The 20,008-nt window shown below is 32.6% G+C and overlaps 2 protein-coding genes across 3 annotated transcripts; both read left to right on the forward strand.

The window, feature by feature from the left end:
* The first annotated feature begins 275 nt into the window (after positions 1-275).
* LOC105667780 (uro-adherence factor A) lies at positions 276-10,759 on the forward strand. Of its 2 annotated transcripts, XR_001099988.2 has the most exons (15): positions 276-944; positions 1,793-1,946; positions 2,904-3,544; positions 3,620-3,796; positions 4,011-4,366; positions 4,548-4,817; positions 4,896-5,255; positions 5,368-5,614; positions 5,696-5,907; positions 5,982-6,120; positions 6,298-6,551; positions 6,643-6,811; positions 6,965-7,137; positions 7,314-7,413; positions 7,975-10,759. XR_001099988.2 is itself a non-coding variant. In XM_012359793.2 (14 exons), exons 1-14 carry the CDS (start codon positions 495-497, stop codon positions 8,075-8,077), a joined length of 3,705 nt encoding a protein of 1,234 aa, XP_012215216.1. In that variant the 5' UTR covers positions 277-494; the 3' UTR covers positions 8,078-10,759. The 2 variants fall into 2 exon arrangements, 1 of the variants encoding a protein (XP_012215216.1); XM_012359793.2 differs by lacking the exon at positions 7,314-7,413 and having other exon boundaries at positions 277-944.
* Positions 10,760-10,928: 169 nt separating this feature from the next.
* Mat89Ba (nucleolar protein 6 Mat89Ba) lies at positions 10,929-19,143 on the forward strand. The gene is made up of 11 exons (XM_012359811.2): positions 10,929-11,584; positions 11,682-12,153; positions 12,266-12,547; positions 12,637-12,910; positions 13,008-13,302; positions 13,438-13,662; positions 13,780-14,217; positions 14,408-14,568; positions 14,907-15,160; positions 18,208-18,617; positions 18,786-19,143. The coding sequence occupies exons 1-11, from the start codon at positions 11,234-11,236 to the stop codon at positions 19,029-19,031; spliced, it is 3,408 nt and encodes a 1,135-aa protein (XP_012215234.2). The 5' UTR covers positions 10,929-11,233; the 3' UTR covers positions 19,032-19,143.
* Positions 19,144-20,008: the final 865 nt, after the last annotated feature.

Raw genomic sequence — 20,008 nt, forward strand, 5'->3', positions numbered from 1 at the left:
TCTTTATGCAAGTTCGTCTGAATATACCTTTAAAGACCCTAGGGTGTTACATTGCGTGTACGCAATCGATGTCCAGTACATATTTATCTCATTTAGAATGCAAGAAGCGTAGCTTGCATGTAATTAGAATAAACAAATTTTTTTACATTTTGGAAAATGCAAAAATATGCATTAATCTCATTTTTATGCAAAAAGAAATGTAGTTTGTAGTGATTTTCGCGCGGCCAAGTTGCCGGCGGTGAATGTTGACATTTTTAGCCGTCAACAGTGGTCAATGGCAGTCGATAACATATGTATAGTAGACGCACCTGTACTGATGTGTCAGAGGAATCTCGTGTATGCTATATCGTGACACTGCCCGGGACCTGCCGCGCGCGCGGCGATACACTTGATGCGCGCGTAGGAGTGGCTTTCGTGAATCGAATACCGTAAGACAGATCAGTTTGTGCGATCGCGCCGCTCGTCTCGACGGATGTTTACGATTGGCATGTTAAATGGCAGTGAACATGGAAGTGTCGGACGCGACCAGAGAGGTTGACACTTGTCTCTCGACGGATTTGATGGAAGCCGACGATACTAATTCGAAGATCAACGATGACACGTTGAAGAATGAGCCGCGCGCCGACGATATAACGGGTGGCGATGAGAAATCCGTGGAGGCGCGATCGACGAACGACGGGTTATGTACTGGTGCTTCTGACAGCAGTAATGTCGTAAGCGAGAAACGTGAGGAAATTGCCGATTCATCACAAGCGGCATCGGAAGATCGCAGGACCGAATCGTCGGAAGCAACAATGGAAAATGCCGGCAGTAGCCAAGGTGCTCAGACTCCGTTGGCTTTCACCATTGATTTCGGTAACAACAAGGAAGTGGACACAGCGAGGTATCAGAATCTTTTCGAGAGGTACAATGCCAGGCACAAGCGAAATCTCTCTACGTCCAAGGTATTCACAATTTCGTCATTTTTAATATCTTGCTACCATGAATATTTTACATATAGATTTAACTCTTTAATTAATACAAATAAACTTAGCATATGTGTATGTGTATGCATTGCTAAAAAATAAAAGAGAATAAATATAATCAGTGTGCTTGAATAATTAAAGAGTTAAAGCATTAATAAGGAAAATTTGTGAAAGATAATCATGATATTCTGAATATTGATTATTCGATGGAATACATCTGAGATTTAATTTATCAGTTAAAGAGTTTATTTAAAGAGATAATAATGATGGATTTAAATACTTGTATTTCAAAGGTAAAGTGATTTAATTATATTATGTTAAATTGTCAGAAAAAGCATTTAAAAAATTCATTAATAAAACTATAAATAATAAACAATATTATTCTCTAGCCACAGATATTTTATAATCTTTTATCTTAAATTACATAATGCATATGTATTTTATTTTCTTTTTTATTAATAATAGTTTACTAATATTTTTTATATCAGAAATTATATTCAACAGAAGTCAGAGCAATATATGTACATCTTTAAACAGATGTTTGGATTCTGACAATGCATAGTAGTGATTTTATACGACACATTAAATTTCAAAGTTACTACACTTACCTCTGAAAAATATTTGATGTCCCATAAATGTTGTCTTACAAATTATAATTGTCATTTTCTATAATAGATTATAATATAAAATTATTATAAATTTTTAAGAGTTACTATTTAATATGATCTTAATATATGCATGATCATCATTAACATAGGCAATGCAGCATCAAATTTTTTCATTGAAGAGTTTTATAAAATATGAATATATTGTAATGGTATTTTTAGGTGGAAGTAAAATCGAAGAAGCCAAGTACTATACTTTCTCCAAACCTGGTGCAAAAGCAGAAAGTTCCTAGCACTCATTCAGAAGGTTACTTTAGTAGCGAGGATGATACAAAGCGAAAAACTGACCAATTATCAGAAAGACTTAAACAATTAGGTAAATATATATATTACTTTCATTTCTCTAAGCTTTTGAAGAATAATTCTTTTAAATTATTTGTAACTAACTTGTTTTAAATTGAAAAAGAGACCAGACATTATTTATCTTGTAATTTAATTAATTTTATTAAGTGTAATAAAATGATTATGATCAAAATTTATCAATTTTTTAAATTTAATTTTCAAAAGTACAATACTTTGATAAACAGAATTCAGACTGTGAACGTTTTAAATATTGGTAGCTTGCAAAATTTATTATGAAATTTATGACTAATTTTACAAAGAGTAGTGAATTCTCAATCCTATATTGAAGTTGAATACTTATAATGGATGAGTCATATAATATACTCATAATTTCAAGCCTTCTTCAAGCCTTTTAATATTCCTTACAAGTATCTTCTGTCCATACTGAATGATGTAGCCTGCTGACATATTAATGACTTTGATGTCATAACTGTTTCTACCTTGAGAATTATATGAGATTTATCAGAAATTATTAATGATATTTTCAATTTTATTTTTAGTAATACTAGAACATAACATCAATGTTAAAATGTATATTTTATTTATTTTTATGTCTAAAATTTTTATATTATAACATTTAGAGTGGAAACTTTACTGCATTGAAATCTTATATTTTAAACAAAGAAATGATTTAGAATATTAAAATATACATTGTATTCATTTCTATTCTTAAAGTTTTATATCAGTATAAGATTTTAAAACATAAAAATGAATAAAATGTATATTTTAATATTCTAGGCCATTTTTTAAATTCTAGGCCTATGAAATGTTATGATATAAGATAATATATTTTTTTAAATGTAATACACATACATTGTCTTCAAATTACAAATACAAAAAGTTAGAAAAACTGCATATGTATATATTTATAAATAACTTTATTTACTATTTTAATATTAATTAATATTGAAATTATATACATATTTTTTAGGCATCAAGAATCTTTCAAGAGCACATTCTAGCACAAAGAAGTCTTCGAATGAAGGCCCCTGTCATCAAAATAAGCAGAATTCAATGACAAAATCCTGCGATGATGAATTGCGGCGTAACAAATCATTGTCACCTCATAGCCTCTCTTTAGAACTTGAATCCAATGAAAACATATACTGGACATCTCAAAGATCTGCAACGATAAATGATTTAAGTCGTATTCAAATTAGCAATTATGATGACGACGAAAATGAAAAGCAATACACGAAGAATATCGAGTACATTGAAATAGATCGCGAATGCAAGGAAATAAATGATATTGAAGATAATAAAGTATCTAATATGAATTATATTACCGATGATTTTAATATAAAAAATGCAAACGAAACGGACAACAACTTAACGAGCGTCAGTTACACATTGGATCTGAATGCAGATATCATAACGGAGACCAATCTGGATGTATTTAACGTCAGCAATATCGATGCTGGTTCCGATGGTGCAGTGAGTGAAGCTGGGACCTATACGATTCACAAAGATTATACTGATGAGGAAAAAGCGAGAATGGATATCGATAAAGTTTTCAGTGTCGGTGTTCTGACAGAAGATGAGAGCAACGAGACATATGTTCACAATTTTAAGGTAAATATAATGTGCATTTGTTTACGTATTTACATAGTTTGTGCAGATATATTTACGGAACAATCTGATTTACAGATGAGCATTTCTCGCGATAATAACGCGTGGATATCGGAATGGGCTACTCAAGTAGCCGAGCACAACTCGTTACCTCCGTTAATAGGTGGCTCAACGGGACGTACACCACCTCTGAGTCCCACCAAGATACCATCTCCGATTCATGCTAGATCTCAACGAATGTCACGTAACCGTTATGTACGCATCACACAATTTTAAGTATATAGACATGAGATATCTATGGAATAGTAGGGAGAGAGAAGGGAGCGAGAAATAGAGATAAAAGGAAATTATAAAAATTCAAAGTCTTCGAATTAAAACAATCCATCTTTATCGCTTTAAGACTTAAATCTTTTAATTATCTTGTGATTTTTCTCTTTTTCTTCTAAAGTTTTTATTATTCTGTGTACAGGAGCAACCGGATAATAATATCGATACGGATACGTATGTACGAATAAAAGAAAGGATGGGTTTGATCTCGAGTCAGCATCAAATTATAGACTCCGGCGGTGAATCTGACGACGACACCAGCAATAGTTACAACACACCGCCCAATAGCTCACAACGTACACCTGTGCACGTTCGACGCGGTAGCTTGTCCGAGTCTTTATTTCGACGAGCAAACAGCAACGAAACTAGGCGAAGCGCTCGAAAATACATGAGTTCTGCCAAATCAAAAACTGCTGATACCAATGTAGAATTATTGAAAAGCCCGTCCCAAGTTTTATCACCTCTTCATTTTGAAAGAAGAAGCAGTTCTTTAGATAGGTGAGTGATTCATTTTTTGTATTATATTGCAATAGTGCCAAATTATTAATTAATTATACTCTTTTTATACCTATTCTTTAATCGCATCTACTAACAAGAATGTTTGTCATTGGCAAATGTATTTTTCCGGCTATGTAATCATCAAACTTTCTTACTTTAAAAAATTTTCTTTTTAACACAGGAAAGAATGTGCTTCTGATACAACGGAATCTAATACGTCCAGAAGAAATAGTATGAAGTATCATAAAGAAGAAGACTGCAAACATACAAATAGTCCCATCTTAAGTCGTCTTAGACCGCCTACGCCAAAATTGACCAACAGTCCAATCGTGAGTCGCAAGGCTGCTACAACGAAGATGCTTAATTCTCCTATGTTGGAAAGACCTAAACACTTGGCGAAGTCGTCTCAACAAGCCAAAAATATAGGATATTTTACGTGCGTCGAAAATAGGTATATAGTTTTTTGTATATATATATATATATTAATTTTTAAATGTCATGCTTTAAAAATTAATTTATTGTTTTACAGTCCATATATGTTGCGAAAATCTAACAGCACTACGAATTATCATGAAGAAACTAGTTATTTTGATAAGGATATGCCTATTAAAGCGCCTAATATGTTGCGAAACAGTCCAGAACTTCAACGGCATCTCAATATACAAAGATCATCGAGCAACGCGAGTATTAGAAACATGAAGTCGCAGAATATGGTGTCGCGTCGTAGCAGTTTTAATAACAGCGACTTTGACAGAATATCATCGAGGGGAAAGTTTGCTGTCGCCTCTGACAGCAGTAGCGAAGCTGGCGAGCAACAAGGAAAATCCCCTCTAATGCCAATCTCGTCTGGAATCAAGTTAAATAGAGCTTTCAGCATAAGAAGAGCGAGGTATGTAAAAATTTATGTAAGAGTTAAACCGATGTTTGTCATTATTAAAAAGCATAAACTTCCAGGCTTTTACGGAATACTATTTAAGTTAAACAATTTGTATTGTTCGCAGATTAAATTGCGAATCCGATACAACGCCGAATACGACCCCGGAAGAAAGACGCAGGAGAGCACAATCCGAGATAAAGACTGTAGCACCCGCGAATAAGCAACAGAATTATCATCGTAGTCGCACAAATAGTGTCGGGGCGCACAATAAAGAGTTATCGAAGAAACCAGAGCCAACGAAATTCAGAGCACCGTCCATGTCTAGGACTGATACCGGGAGATTTAGTATGAGGGCACCGAAGTCCGCTCATGTAAGTGTCAACGTCTGTATGATAAGCGATTAACATTTCCGTACAGTGTTTTAAACATAATTTTTTAATTTTTTTTTAAAGCATCCTTCCATTAGTCAGAAAACAAATCAAAAGCCAAGTAAAGACCACAAGAAATCAACTAGAAGCAATTCCACTCTTACGTCCAAGGAGGTAGAGTTTCAAAATTGGAAGAGACGGAAAAGTTACGATCCGATGAAAGCAGCGGCCGAAGGTAGAAAGAAATTAATAGACAGCACGAAGAAACATCATAGTACCGAGGACGGTTCTGGACAGTGAGTGTATACGTGTATACACAGCGTTCGATGACGAGTGCATTTTCGATAATTACGATTCGTATTTTTTCTAGCCATGACAGTTCTGTGCTGAGATCTGCAAGTTTTCATGGTACAGGAGGTACTCTCTCATTAGCCAACGACTGGTCGGACAATGAATTAAATTATCCCTACGAAGATAATCAAGTGCCGCCGCCTAGCAGTCCGCAATTGGTACGTTGAGATAATAAATTATAATTATAATTAAAGTTTAGCAAATTAGTGAATTCAGTTGCTGTGATCTCTTTTGTTTTCTTTTTTTTTTTTTTTTTTTTTTTTGTATATCTCAGTGAACTTTGCTATTTTTTTAGTGGTACATATTATATATATTATTAATTCTATGATTAATAGGAGAGCGACAGTGATTTGGAAACTTCGTCCTATCTGCAAACGACACAAAACGTCGTGTCCGCCATGTCTGCTCGCATGACGGGATATTGCCCTCCACTAGATTCCGATAACGAGAGTGATGAAGATACGAGTCACAGCCTGCATCAAAACATATCGAAAGGATTATGCCATCCGAGCGATACGGAGAGCAGCGATGAACAGCGGCATCCTATCCCGCAATCTTCTCTCTGCAACTCTAAATACAAAGACTTTAGGTATGTGTGTGTGTGTGTGTGTGTGTGTGCCTCGCCATGACATACATGACGTACATTTCAATGATATTGATATCGATTCCGTTTCTTTCAGTATGCGTAGGGCAAAATTAGATCTGCAACGAACAAAACCTGTGTCTTCCAATATAAACAAAGCTAAAAATTTATCGCACGACGTTCGTAACAAGTCCGAGTCCGTTTCCAGCACCAATAGAATAGATTCTGGACGATCTAGTGCGCGAGTTAATAGAGCTTCAAGCATGGTAAGTTTATATCTTTTCATTGATATAAATATAAAATATTATAGTAATTATAATTTAATTATTATAATTAAATTATATATTATAATTATATAAATGTAACATCTTTTTATTTTTGATATAAGTACAAATTAACTAATCATAATATGTGTGTAGGGGCCTAAAAGCAAGCCAAAGGAACAGAAAAAGCCTCCGACACCAAACGTACGGGAAGTCGAAATGCAAAACTGGAAACGTCGCAAAAGCTACGATCCTATGAAAGCAGCAATGGAAGGAAGGAGAAAGGCGGGTTTGGCGAAGAAAAATATCAATTCAAATCTGTCACCGAGGTAAGTCATTGAATATTTTTCGTAAAAGAAAAGGTCATGAAGAATTTTTCCAGATAATACAAAAGTCTGAAAGTCATCGTACAGACGTCTTTTGGGGTTTTGCATTTTGTCTATATTACTTCATTATTCTAATTGAGAAGACAATTGAGAAGATAATCATTTTACTGTGTTGTTAGGGTGGATAGCGATCGATAGTCTAAAAATAGTGTGGCAAAACAAGCAAGTGGTATGGTACAAACTTGTTTGAACATTTTGTGCTATAGATTCCCTGAAGAGGTACAGCCAATAGGTGTTTTCCGCTTTTAAAAAAATAAAAAACAATTCTACTGACACGCGATGCTTCTTTGTTATATTGCACTAACTGAAAGTTTCTGCTACATTAAGACTTTCAGAATGACCGAAGAGATGTTGTGCCTGAGTTTTGCATTCTTTCACTTAATTTAACGATATGTTGTATTTGCACTTTTTCTATTACCATCTAATCATTTTTTGATGATAAAAGCGCAGCAACAAAACCGTAACAAAAAAATCGAAGGATCGTAATTATTTTTTAGGAAAGAAATGTAGTATTTACATTTCATTGTAATATAAATATAAATAAATATAGCTATTCTAACATTGACTTTTATTTGTTTAATAAGAAAAGAGATTATATTTGATTTAATCAGGTAGCTTCAGCGATAATGTACGATGTAAACATACATCGCAACAGTTTTTTTTTTCTTTTGATAAGATGGTGCGTAACTAAAATAAATGAGCTTTTGATTTGTTTCTTTACTTATTCATGCTATATGTAACTTATGTAACTATATTATATATATATTTCTAATTTTTTAGCCATGTAGCAAGATCGCAAAGTTTTCATGGATCAGTAGGATTGGCTATCAGTGACTGGAGCGACGAGGAACCGGTCATATCTGCAGATGAAACACTTTATTAGAACTGTCTCAAAACTATCAGAAGCGGGATATATGCCTGAAAGTAATGTAAAACCAATTACAAAAATTCATGTATATAAATTGCAAACCTGAGCGAATTTTATAGAATAATTTATGAGCACTTCTATATCTACATCTAAATCTGAAACAATTTTAGCAAGACAAGTACATGAATACGAGAAATCTTTTCTATATTATAAATTTCTGTGTGAGAGTTGACTCCCGCATAATTGCTAAATTTTGAATTATAAACAAATTGTACTTCCTGAAAAAAATGATAGTTAAAGATTTTGGACCATATATCGTGGTATTAATGCAAAAATGTGCAATTTCTTATGTTAATTTAATTTGAAGTATTGAAAGACATATTTTTTTTCTCAATTTATTTCGTACTTTTCGTTACATATAAAATATTGTCTACATGCAATTAAAGAGAAAAATGTGGATAATAAAAAAGAAATAAAGAAAAATTAACATGATCTAATTATCAAACGAGAATGTAACAATACGATATTTAATTTATAACAGGGAGTGCTAAGTATATATGCAAATATGTGTATGTGTGTCATTGGTTTAATCACGATTGGACCAATCACGTAGCGTTTATGTACAAATATTTGTATCTGTATGATCTTGTTTCATCGATGCAGTTGATTTGTTTAATTATAAGATGTGCGTGTTCATTGTTTGAGTATCAATTTACGAAATGTTTTGTTTTATTAAAAGGAAAACAAAACGGACAAAAAAGTTATAACATGTAAATTTGTACATTTAATTTCTTTTATCGTATTATAGTTGATTGAATAATATATATTATATTGTTTGTTCATAATAGAAAATACAAACTCACATCGCAATTTTCTTCTGTTAGTGTAATTTTGATGTATAGAAAAAGTGATGTACTATATTCTCTCCCAAAGTGCGCAATGAACTGTAGTAAATATTTTTCCTCTATGATAATTTAATGTGATCATAAAGGGCTTTACGATGATCTTAATCATTAAGATGTATATATCACTGTCAATCTGTTTAATTGTACATTCTTTGTCTCAATTTTACGTGAAAACTGACAGGTTTTTTTATTTGATTACAAGAAATTCAACTGGGAAATATTACATGACATTAATATAACATAAGAGACACATATTTTATACATAAGCACTTGTTCAGAGGATTGTATCACTTGTTCATCATATGTGCTTGTTGTTCTAATACAGATTTGATGAGAATTTTATCTGAATTTTCTAGAGAATTTCGTAAAATTTATGCAAGTATGTTGGCATATCGCAAGCATTATGATAAAGAGTTATATTAATACTCCCTTTATTGCATAATCCAGGACATTGTTTTATTGTTACAAAGTAATTCCTCAGTTTCTATATTTTTTATATTCGTGTTTCAGCATTAAAAGACAGAAAAATTTATATTGTTAACTAGTATATCCACTTATATTTTCTTATCGATACAAGCTTATTAATTTACAGCTTATTAATTTATACTATTTTACATAGTACGGAATTGTGCAATAAAGGTTGTAGAAGAATGTGATATTATGGCAGGATTAGAAAGTTACTGAGTTAAATATGATAGTAATATGAATTTGTTTGTTAGAAATTAATAGATAAATAATATTTTCCATAATTGAGGATCTCGATATGTTTGGTTCTAGAAACATTTAATTCTGTAATATTACGCAGAATTTGTTAATAGCAAATTAATTATAACAATGTGATGTGTTTTTATCATTAAAATTTTAATTTGTTATAAAACTAGCTGTGTGATTGGTTGTCTACTGTCAAAATGCATTATATTTTGTAGAAACGGTATTCAATTACTTGAAGGAAGAATTTATATATCATCTTTATGTAATAATATATCATATATTGAAAATTAGTCTTTTTTTTTTATAGAAATTTATGCATATGATTTAAATGTTTTGCGATTGTGCAAATGTTTAATCAATATGTTCTCACAATTCTCTCATACATATTACTATTTCGCGTTCTTATTCTTCCTTTAAAGAGAAATGGGCTTCCAATGTGCATACAGATAGATCATTATATTTTCAAGATACATCAAAGTACATAAAGCGTTACAGGGATATATTGCGTTATTTTTATTTTGTAACTAGAAATATGAGGATTATTAAAAAAAAAATTATAAATATAATTTCAATTAATCTCTGTGTATACAGTTTAATTGTGATGATGTTTAATGTTCCTATAAAAATATAATTTTACAACTGCAATGTCTCAATTCTAAACATGATAAAAATATTTGCTGCCAGAATCCTCATTTTTCTAAAATAACTTAGCAAACGGTATGTATATTTGTAAGCTTATTATTGAACCAATGAATTTTTTATTTGATCAATTATTAACATATTTTTATTGTTAGTGATCTTACATTAAGGTATTTTTTTATTAATACGATCTGAATTGTTCATTCATAATTATGTATATACATTGCTGTATTTTTGTAAGATGCATGCGTTTCTTGTCTTGTATCACAGAAAGAAGCGTATGCATATATACAATTATAATAACAATGCGATATATTTTTGTATATTTAGAGCCTATAGATATATTAAGTTCTATTCTACAATTAATTAATTTTTGTTACAATATGTACAATTCTTTTGAAGAATGTTACTGATGGTGAAATATAACATCGATATCTCAAGAGAGAGCGTGTTAATTTATCATAATGTAATAGTTTATTAGTATAAATAATGTACAAGGTGTCTAGAATTTCAAATTGAAGACTTAAATTGCGAAAATGTGTTTTTATATACAGGATATATTTTAATGAGAAATTACTCAATCTGACTACAATCATTTTGTACATTTATATATTAATCTATCAATGATAACTTTAGGTATACAGAGTTTTTTAAAGTGAACAAAATTCATATTTTATTTAAAAGTTGGAAATTTTCTTATTTTGTAGGTTTACTCATTTGTTAAAAACTTAAAGTCTGTTATGATGCCTTCCGCGATTTTTTGAACCGTAGGTTGCAGCACTATCTGTGCACATAAACATGGCGAAAGGACCGATGCAGTGGCAGTGATGCCAGATATGAGACGCAAGCATGGTTAAAGTTTGGTTTTGATTACACGTGGTGAAAAATCTAACCTGATCCTATCTAAGAAAACAGAATGGATCACAAAGAAAAGGATAGTGATGAAGAAATACTGAGCGATCATGAGGTTGAATTTCAAACAATGAATCAAGAAAATAAAAGAAAAAAAGTAACAGATGAGTTAATTGAAGTGGCACCTAAAAAGAAGAAAAAATTTGAAAATAGTCTTTATAAACAACCAACAGTAGAAGAACTCAATCAACTTAGGGAAACTGAGAACTTATTTCATTCAAATTTATTTAGACTTCAAATCGAAGAGGTTCTTAATGAAGTCAAACTTAAAAATAAGTATAAAGCATTATTTGAAATCTGGTTTGAGAAATTGAAAGCAGCAATTGAATCTATTGAAGAGACTGCAGAAGTACCGGTTAGTAATTTAACTTAATTATTCCTTATATCTCATAATGATTTTAATTTAATTGTATTTAATATACAATGCAATAATATTAAAACTTTAATTTTAGATTGTAGAATACAATTTGGAGGATAAATCCATATGCATTCCTGTGCCACATGTGCCAGTGGAAACTAGTAATAGTGTTTTTAAATTTTTAAAACCGTCTAACATTAGTATCATTGGATCTTACAATTCAGGATGCATTGTTGGACCTACTGTTACTGTTGATGTAATGGTGGAAATGCCAGCTGGTTCATTCCGGAAACAGGATTATCAAAATTATGTATATTTCAGAAAGAAAGCGATGTATCTGACATTTGTAACATTAGCTATAGGAAGTGATATCGCAGAGAGCAAGAAGTTTATCGGCGATGATCTAAGACCTTCCTTAAAGCTTCAACCTAGTGGAAAATTGAATAAGAAAGTGGATGTAGTGATACACATATCTGCACAGGAAAGCAGTTTTAAACTGAATAGATTTCTGCCTGAGAAAAATAGCGTTAGACCAGGATGGTATTTTGATAAGAAATTTTCAGATTGTGAGTTTATATATTCATGAAAAATTATTTATATTTATATATACAATTGTTATTGTGTGTGCAAACATAAGACAGCAATTTTTATATTATGTATTATATCTTTTATCTGCAGCATCTTTACCGCCCACACCATACTATAATTCTCTAATACTGCGCGACTTAGTAATGTCAAATATAAATTGCGAAGTTGCGCAAATAATTAGAGAATATCCAAATTTGAGAGATGGCATAATCTTATTAAAGATATGGCTGCGCCAGCGTGACTTGAACAAGGGATACGATGGTTTTACCAATCACATTGTGGCTATGTTTGTAATCTATTTACTGCGCATAAAGAAGCTTAATACTTTTATGAGTAGTTATCAGATTGTGCGGAACGTTTGGATTTGCTTAGGTAAGAAACTTAAAGAAACTGTTAAATAATTAACATTTTTTAATATTCTTTTATATCCACATAATGATAATTGTCTTTATTTGGAACAGCACAGGGAAATTGGTGTGAGAATGGGATTACCTTGTGTGAGGACAAAGATAGCCAGAAACAAGTTTCCCACTATCACAATTATTACGATTGTGTTTTTCTTGATACTACTAGTTATCACAATTTTGCGGCGACTCTGTCGAAAAATACTTTCTCATGGGTACAGAGAGAAGCGGAGCTGTGCTTGAAGCATTTGGATAATATACACGTGGATAGTTTTCAAGCGCTTTTTATGCGAAATGTACCATTTTATAGAGCGTTTGATCAAATTTTATGGTAACTCATCTGAGAAAAATTTTATTTACTATTTTATTTAAATTTATATACCAAGAGTGCCAAACTTATTTAAAAAAATTTTTTTTTATGTATACAGCTTCTCAGATAAAGCAGTTTTAGAGAAAATGGTGAACGATAAATCTAGCATTGATAATAAAATTAATTATGGACCTGACAAACGCAGTCAGGCGATTAAGATATTTGTGGAAGTTTTGGAAAAAGGCCTTGGACACAGAATTAATCGATTATGCGTGTTACCTAGTGACTCTAAAGAATGGGACTGCACTAATAATGCACCAAATGATATCGGGAAGCTCATTATTGGATTGGAATTGAATCCTGAAACGTGTTTTAATATCGTAGACAAAGGACCTGAAGCTAATTTACCAGAAGTAAGTAAATAGTTGAAATAAATTTTCAACAATAAGATAACAAGATAGAGCAGTAATTATTTAAATTTAAAATAATAACTTATTAATATTTATCACTTTAAATTTTATTTACAATATCCATATTTTATTTTGCAGGCAGCTGACTTCAGAAAATTTTGGGGAGACAAGTCCGAATTACGTAGATTTCAAGACGGATCCATTCGCGAGGCTATGGTTTGGTCAAAAGGCAAATCTATCGCGGATAAAAGAATAATATGCAAGAAGATCATAGAATTTTTATTAAAAACAAAGTTTAATATTATCAGAAATCAGTATTTGTATATCGCGAATCAAGTAGAAGATCTGTTAAAGTTGCGTAAGGTAATGTCACGATTATTATGAAAGCATTTATATTTATACATTATCTTTAATTGAAATTATTTTTTCTGTCATCAATTATTATATTATGCGTATTTCATGATTTATATTTCTATTTAGTATAAGATAACGCACTTCGTGTATGGCACTGGTGAAGAAGCTACGCTGAAAACTCTACAAGCTTTTAATGTCTTAGAAAAGAATTTGATGTCGTTGAACGATATGCCTCTGACGATAAATGGCGTTCAAGGCTCAAGCGCGGTTTTTCGATACACAGAAGTTTTTCCGCCGCTTGCTACCGTTCATCGGAGTACTAATAAACGGATCACAAAGGATGGCAAAAATTGTTTGATCCTTTCGGAGAACCTTGCAAAGTCCCCTGCTTATGTTCACGCGCTTGATGTAACATTGCAGTTATCAACTAGTGGAAAATGGCCTGAGGAATTGGAAGCTATTCAGAAGACGAAAGCGGCGTTTCACATACAAATCGCGGAATGCCTTAGGAAACAACATCAATTAAAAGCGCAAGCAAATTTCTTACATGTAGATGTGTATCAGGTAAATACGATAATGCTAAATTAAATGTGATAGATAAAATCAACAGTATGATATAATAATATAGTATGTTGTATAAAGTATATGCATTGGAAATAAGAAGATGCTAATATTGCATATAATCGTGTTCTTCTTGTAACATAAACATATCTTATATAATTTTTTGTAACATAAAAAATTTATTTTTTACTAGGATGGATTTGTTTTCCGATTAAAAGTGGCGCACCAAAAAGAAATCGCTTTAATGAAGCAAATTAATGAAGAGGGAGTAATTAAATACAGGGACAATGAGGAATCTGTCGAGCTGGAAAACAAATTGTTTCATTTACCAAAACTGAGCAGCGCTTTGCATGGGTAAAAATTGATAAATCGTTATTAAGATAATTGTAATGAGAGTATAGATTGTGTTAAAAGCATATGCTCTGTATTGTAAACAATTTTTTTAATTTTTAGCAAAAATGATTGGATCTTTTTATTGCTGCATTTAATAGTAAAATATATAAAAAAGTCGTATTTTAAAATAAAATTTGAAACCAAAGATTAACAAAATTTATATATCTGAGAATTAAATAAAAAACACGACCATAACATTATTAACTAATAAATAAAAATTTAAAAAAATGATAGATAAGATTTAAAAACGTAATACATGTAATATATTATTAATTTTTTATTTTCTTATATTCTCGTAGATTGCATTCTCAGCAACCATCGTTTGGTCCTGCTTGCTGTTTGGCAAAACGATGGTTATCGGCACAGCTCTTAGACGAAAGTCACATACCGGAAGTTGTAATTGAATTACTCATGGCCTCAGTGTATCTAATGCCGGAACCATATAAACCAGCTCAGATGCCGCAAGTAGCATTTTTACGATTTCTGGAATTTGTTGCAAGAAGTCACTGGAACACTGATCCTGTTATCGTTAATTTCAATGGTGAAATGACCAGTAAGTTGATGTATTTTCAACTTTTGTTTTCTCATTATACACTCACCCGAAAAAAAAGCGGTACACTGAAAATGTGGGAAAAATTCATCAAATTTCAACTGACGATAACTTCGTAAATAATAAAGATAGAAAGTTCTATAAAATATGGAAATGAAGCTAAAAATCTCTACTTTAAGAATCAATTTATTTCAATGTTGCAAAATAAATTTATTGAAAATGGCGGATGACAAAGCGCGAGCATGCAAAATTGAAAAATAATGGTTCGAGTTTGCGACGGTGCACGGTATAAACAAAAAATTGTAGCTTATTGGGATCAAAAGCGTACGAAAGTACAGAGTCTCCTCTTTAAAATGCTTTTTTATGCATCTCGATACGATGATTTTTCGCCGAGAGATTCGCATTTGAAGAAAAAGGCAGATTCTTACTTCAAATGCGAATCTCTCAGCGAAAAATCATCGTATCGAGATGCATAAAAAAGCATTTTAAAGAGGAAACTCTGTACTTTCGTACGCTTTTGATCCCAATAAGCTACAATTTTTTGTTTATACCGTGCACCGTCGCAAACTCGAACCATTATTTTTCAATTTCGCATGCTTTTGCTTTGTCATCCGCCATTTTGGAGAAAGTTATCACACATTATTGCGTTATGAATTTTCGAACACTAGACATCCAAACTTTTAAAATGGTTTTTAAAAAATCCTGCTAGCTGTATTACGTGCCGAGATATTCAATTTTGAACCAGACCGAATTGCAAGAATAAGAATTCTGTGGTTATCAGCTCCGCGGTATTTTAAAACTCCAAACTCTCCTTACGGTTATAAGTGTCAATTCTGCTCTTGGCGTTACCCAGGATCAACGGCGTGGACGTGGCAGAAATCTGATCCCGTGTGCACATGTTGGCACGTGTGTATGTGTGTGTGTGTGTGTGTGCGTGCGTGTGTCTGTGCGTCCGTGTGTGTGTATGTGTGTGTGCGTGCGCGTGCGTGCGTGCGTGCGTGCGCGTGCATGCATGTGTGTGCGCGTGCACCACTGGGATAAGGACCTCATGGCTCGTTAGATCCACGATATTTTACGACTCCAAACCCTCCCGGTGGTGCGTGTACAATTGTGTGTGCGCGCGCGTATATTAATAATGGGTATGACCTCCTCGTGCGCGTATTATCTCATTCATGCGACGAGGCATACTTCTTATTAGTGTTCTAATTTCAGTCTGCGTAATGTCATTCCACTCTATTTCAAGAACTCTTCGAAGTTCTGGCAATGACTGAGGAGCAGGTATATGATTTCGTACTTTTCTGTTAATATTGTCCCATAGGTGTTCAATGGGATTTAAATCTGGACTCATTGCTGGCCATTCGAGTCGATTTATGCCAACTTCATCGCAGAAATCAAGCACTTTTCTCGCAACGTGCGATCGAGCATTGTCTTGCATAAACAAAAAGTCTTCTCCGATGAAGTGCGCATACGGAACAACGTACGGTATGAGTACGTCTTCCACGTATACATCTGCGTTCATGTTTGCGTCAAAAAAGTGGAGATCTGTGTGAGCATTCGCAGAAATTCCTGCCCAAACCATTACAGAGCCACCATTGTAGCTAGGCCTCTCACTTACAGTACAGTCTGCAAATCGTTCTCCAACGCGACGGTATACTCGTTCTCGTCCGTCTGAAGAATACAGACAAAAACGAGATTCGTCGCTAAAAAGAACGGTACTCCATTCTGCATATGTCCAGCCTGCATGCTCGACAGCAAAATTGAGTCGAGTTACGCGATGGCGACGCATAAGCGAAGGTACATTTGCTGGCCTGCGCGGAAAAAGACCGTGTTCCGCTAATCTGTTTCGAATAGTGTCAACGGATACATTACATTCGCGGACATCTCTTAAATTGTTTCGAATTTGAACAGCCGTTCGATGTCTGTCTCTTAATGAATTTAAAACAATAAATCGGTCATCGTTTTCATTCGTACAACGAGGACGTCCCGAACCAGGTCTTCTTTGGACAGAATTAGTCTCCAAGTACCTAGCATAAGCACGTTGCACGGTTGACACTGATAAATCAAGTGCCTCAGCAACGTACCTTCGACTTCTCCCATCTTCAATTAACGCTACAACTTGAGCAGCTTTTTCAGGACTTATCGTCGCCATAATTGACCAATAATTTCAATGCGAAAAGATTAATTATTGTTTACTTTGACGAAGTCGTACGAATAAGTAACGCGTCTCGAAAGAAAAAGATCAAGAGAAATCAAGCACTCTTCTCGCAATGTGCGGTCGAGCATAAACAAAAAGTCAGGGCGGAGAAATCACAAAAGATCTGCAGACATCTCCTTCGGATGCAAAACAATTGATTGAAAAATAATGGTTCGAGTTTGCGACGGTGCACGGTATAAACAAAAAATTGTAGCTTATTGGGATCAAAAGCGTACGAAAGTACAGAGTTTCCTCTTTAAAATGCTTTTTTATGCATCTCGATACGATGATTTTTCGCTGAGAGATTCGCATTTGAAGTAAGAATCTGCCTTTTTCTTCAAATGCGAATCTCTCGGCGAAAAATCATCGTATCGAGATGCATAAAAAAGCATTTTAAAGAGGAGACTCTGTACTTTCGTACGCTTTTGATCCCAATAAGCTACAATTTTTTGTTTATACCGTGCACCGTCGCAAACTCGAACCATTATTTTTCAATTTTGCATGCTCGCGCTTTGTCATCCGCCATTTTCAATAAATTTATTTTGCAACATTGAAATAAATTGATTTTTAAAGTAGAGATTTTTAGCTTCATTTCCATATTTTATAGAACTTTCTATCTTTATTATTTACGAAGTTATCGTCAGTTGAAATTTGATGAATTTTTCCCACATTTTCAGTGTACCGCTTTTTTTTCGGGTGAGTGTAGTTACAAAGTTTCGAATGCATTGTTATGAAATCATTAAGTAAAACAAATAATTTGATGATGAAAATTAAGCAATGACGTGAAAATGTACAATTTTCGCTTTTTCGGCTTATTACTTAAGAAAACGCAATAATATATTACATTAAATTTCAGATGAAGAAATCTCTGCAGTAGAAACGTTATTTGGTACAGCTCGCGATTCGTTACCACCTTTATTTTTATCTACTCCTTACGATCAGCAGAAGTCCTTGTGGACCAGGAAAGCACCGTCGCAATTGATCTTAAATCGTATAAGTTTACTCGCAAAGTTATCGTTGAGACTATTCGACGATCTTGTTGTTCAAAATACGGTGCTGGATGTAAAATCCATGTTCCGTCCTGCACTGTCAGAATACGACTGTTTGATATACTTAAAATCCAAGATGAACCCCAGAAGACTGCAAGCAGTTGATGTACCTGATAAATGTGAAATTGTAGATCTACATCCATACAAAACACATTCTCTTCAAAAAATTCCGGTTGTGGACTTTGATCCCGTACAATGTTTCTTGAAAGACTTGAGAGTTAGTATGCTGAACGATTATTAACCAATTATTAATGAACGCTTGTTGAATTCACCGAAGTTTTTCATCCGTTTAAAAAAAAAAGAAACTTAATTTATATTATGATTTAAATATTGCGATATATCTTAATATTTTGAATGCTGTTTCTATTTATTCATTTCGTTTCAGGACGGTTATGGCGACCACGCTTTATTTTTCCACGACACTTACGGCGGTGAAGTAATCGGAGTTCTGTTAAAACCTACTGCTCTCGAGCACAAAGATTTTAAAGTGTCAGATGCTAATTGCAGAAAACTCAATGTCGACGGTAAACTCACCTTAAACGTGTTAGCGATGATCGAGGACTTTTCCATTTTGGGTAAAGGTATTGTACGCACGATCCAAGTTTCGGATAAACCATTTCTTCATTCTTGATGACGTCATAATCAGTTATGTAGATACATTTAAAATTCGAAATTTATTTCGAAATCCACAAAACGTCTATAATCTATTGTAAATATGGAAAATAAATGTTTTGATAAATATATTTCAGTGAGCTTTTTTCATTATCAAGCACTTGATCGCGCGACAATTTGCGCGTCAAAGTGATTATATCTCGTGAGCGGATGTATTTTTAATTACTTCGTCTTTTAATTCAATGCTGAGTGACGTCTTGTATACATAGCACGATGAAATATATGTGCCTAGAATATTTCTCGTTTTTCCAATATAGCTACATGTTTCAAAAAACTTTTTATATTTTTTATTTAAAAAATATATTAATATAATATATAATAAATTATTAAATACTGAGACACACAAAATAAATCTACTTACATAAAATAATAAGACTCGATTAATTCTTATCTAAATATAAATATAAAACCAATCATTATAATTCGTTCTATTAATTATTTATGACCAAACTTTATAATAATTTGATTATGATATTTCAATATTAAATATGTATTGACATACTGATAAATAATTTTATAGATAATAAATAATAGATCTTAGACTTATCGAATAAAATCTGTTATTTGCAACTGATAGCGCAGTGCTGATAGGATAAAATGCTTATCGTATCCATCAGGTGATCAATGTAGTAAAAATTTCATTAAGGTGAATTTTTTTATTTGTAGCTGACAATGAGTTGTTTACTTTTATATTTCCGAGAATTTATTGCAAAATTATGTAAATATAGCAGACTAATTGCAGTTGCTAATTATTGAACAAAATATTATTTCTTATTTAACAGATAATAATAATTATCTGTTAAAGAAGAAATAATACTTTGTTCAATTATTAGCAACTGCAATGCCTTGCAATTAGTCTGCTATATTTATATAATTTTGCAATGAATAATACTAATTATTATTATCTGTTTATTATTCTTCGTTATTAATTATTAT

The sequence above is a fragment of the Linepithema humile genome, chromosome 4 (genome assembly GCF_040581485.1).
Source record: "Linepithema humile isolate Giens D197 chromosome 4, Lhum_UNIL_v1.0, whole genome shotgun sequence".
Lineage (NCBI taxonomy): Eukaryota > Metazoa > Arthropoda > Insecta > Hymenoptera > Formicidae > Linepithema > Linepithema humile.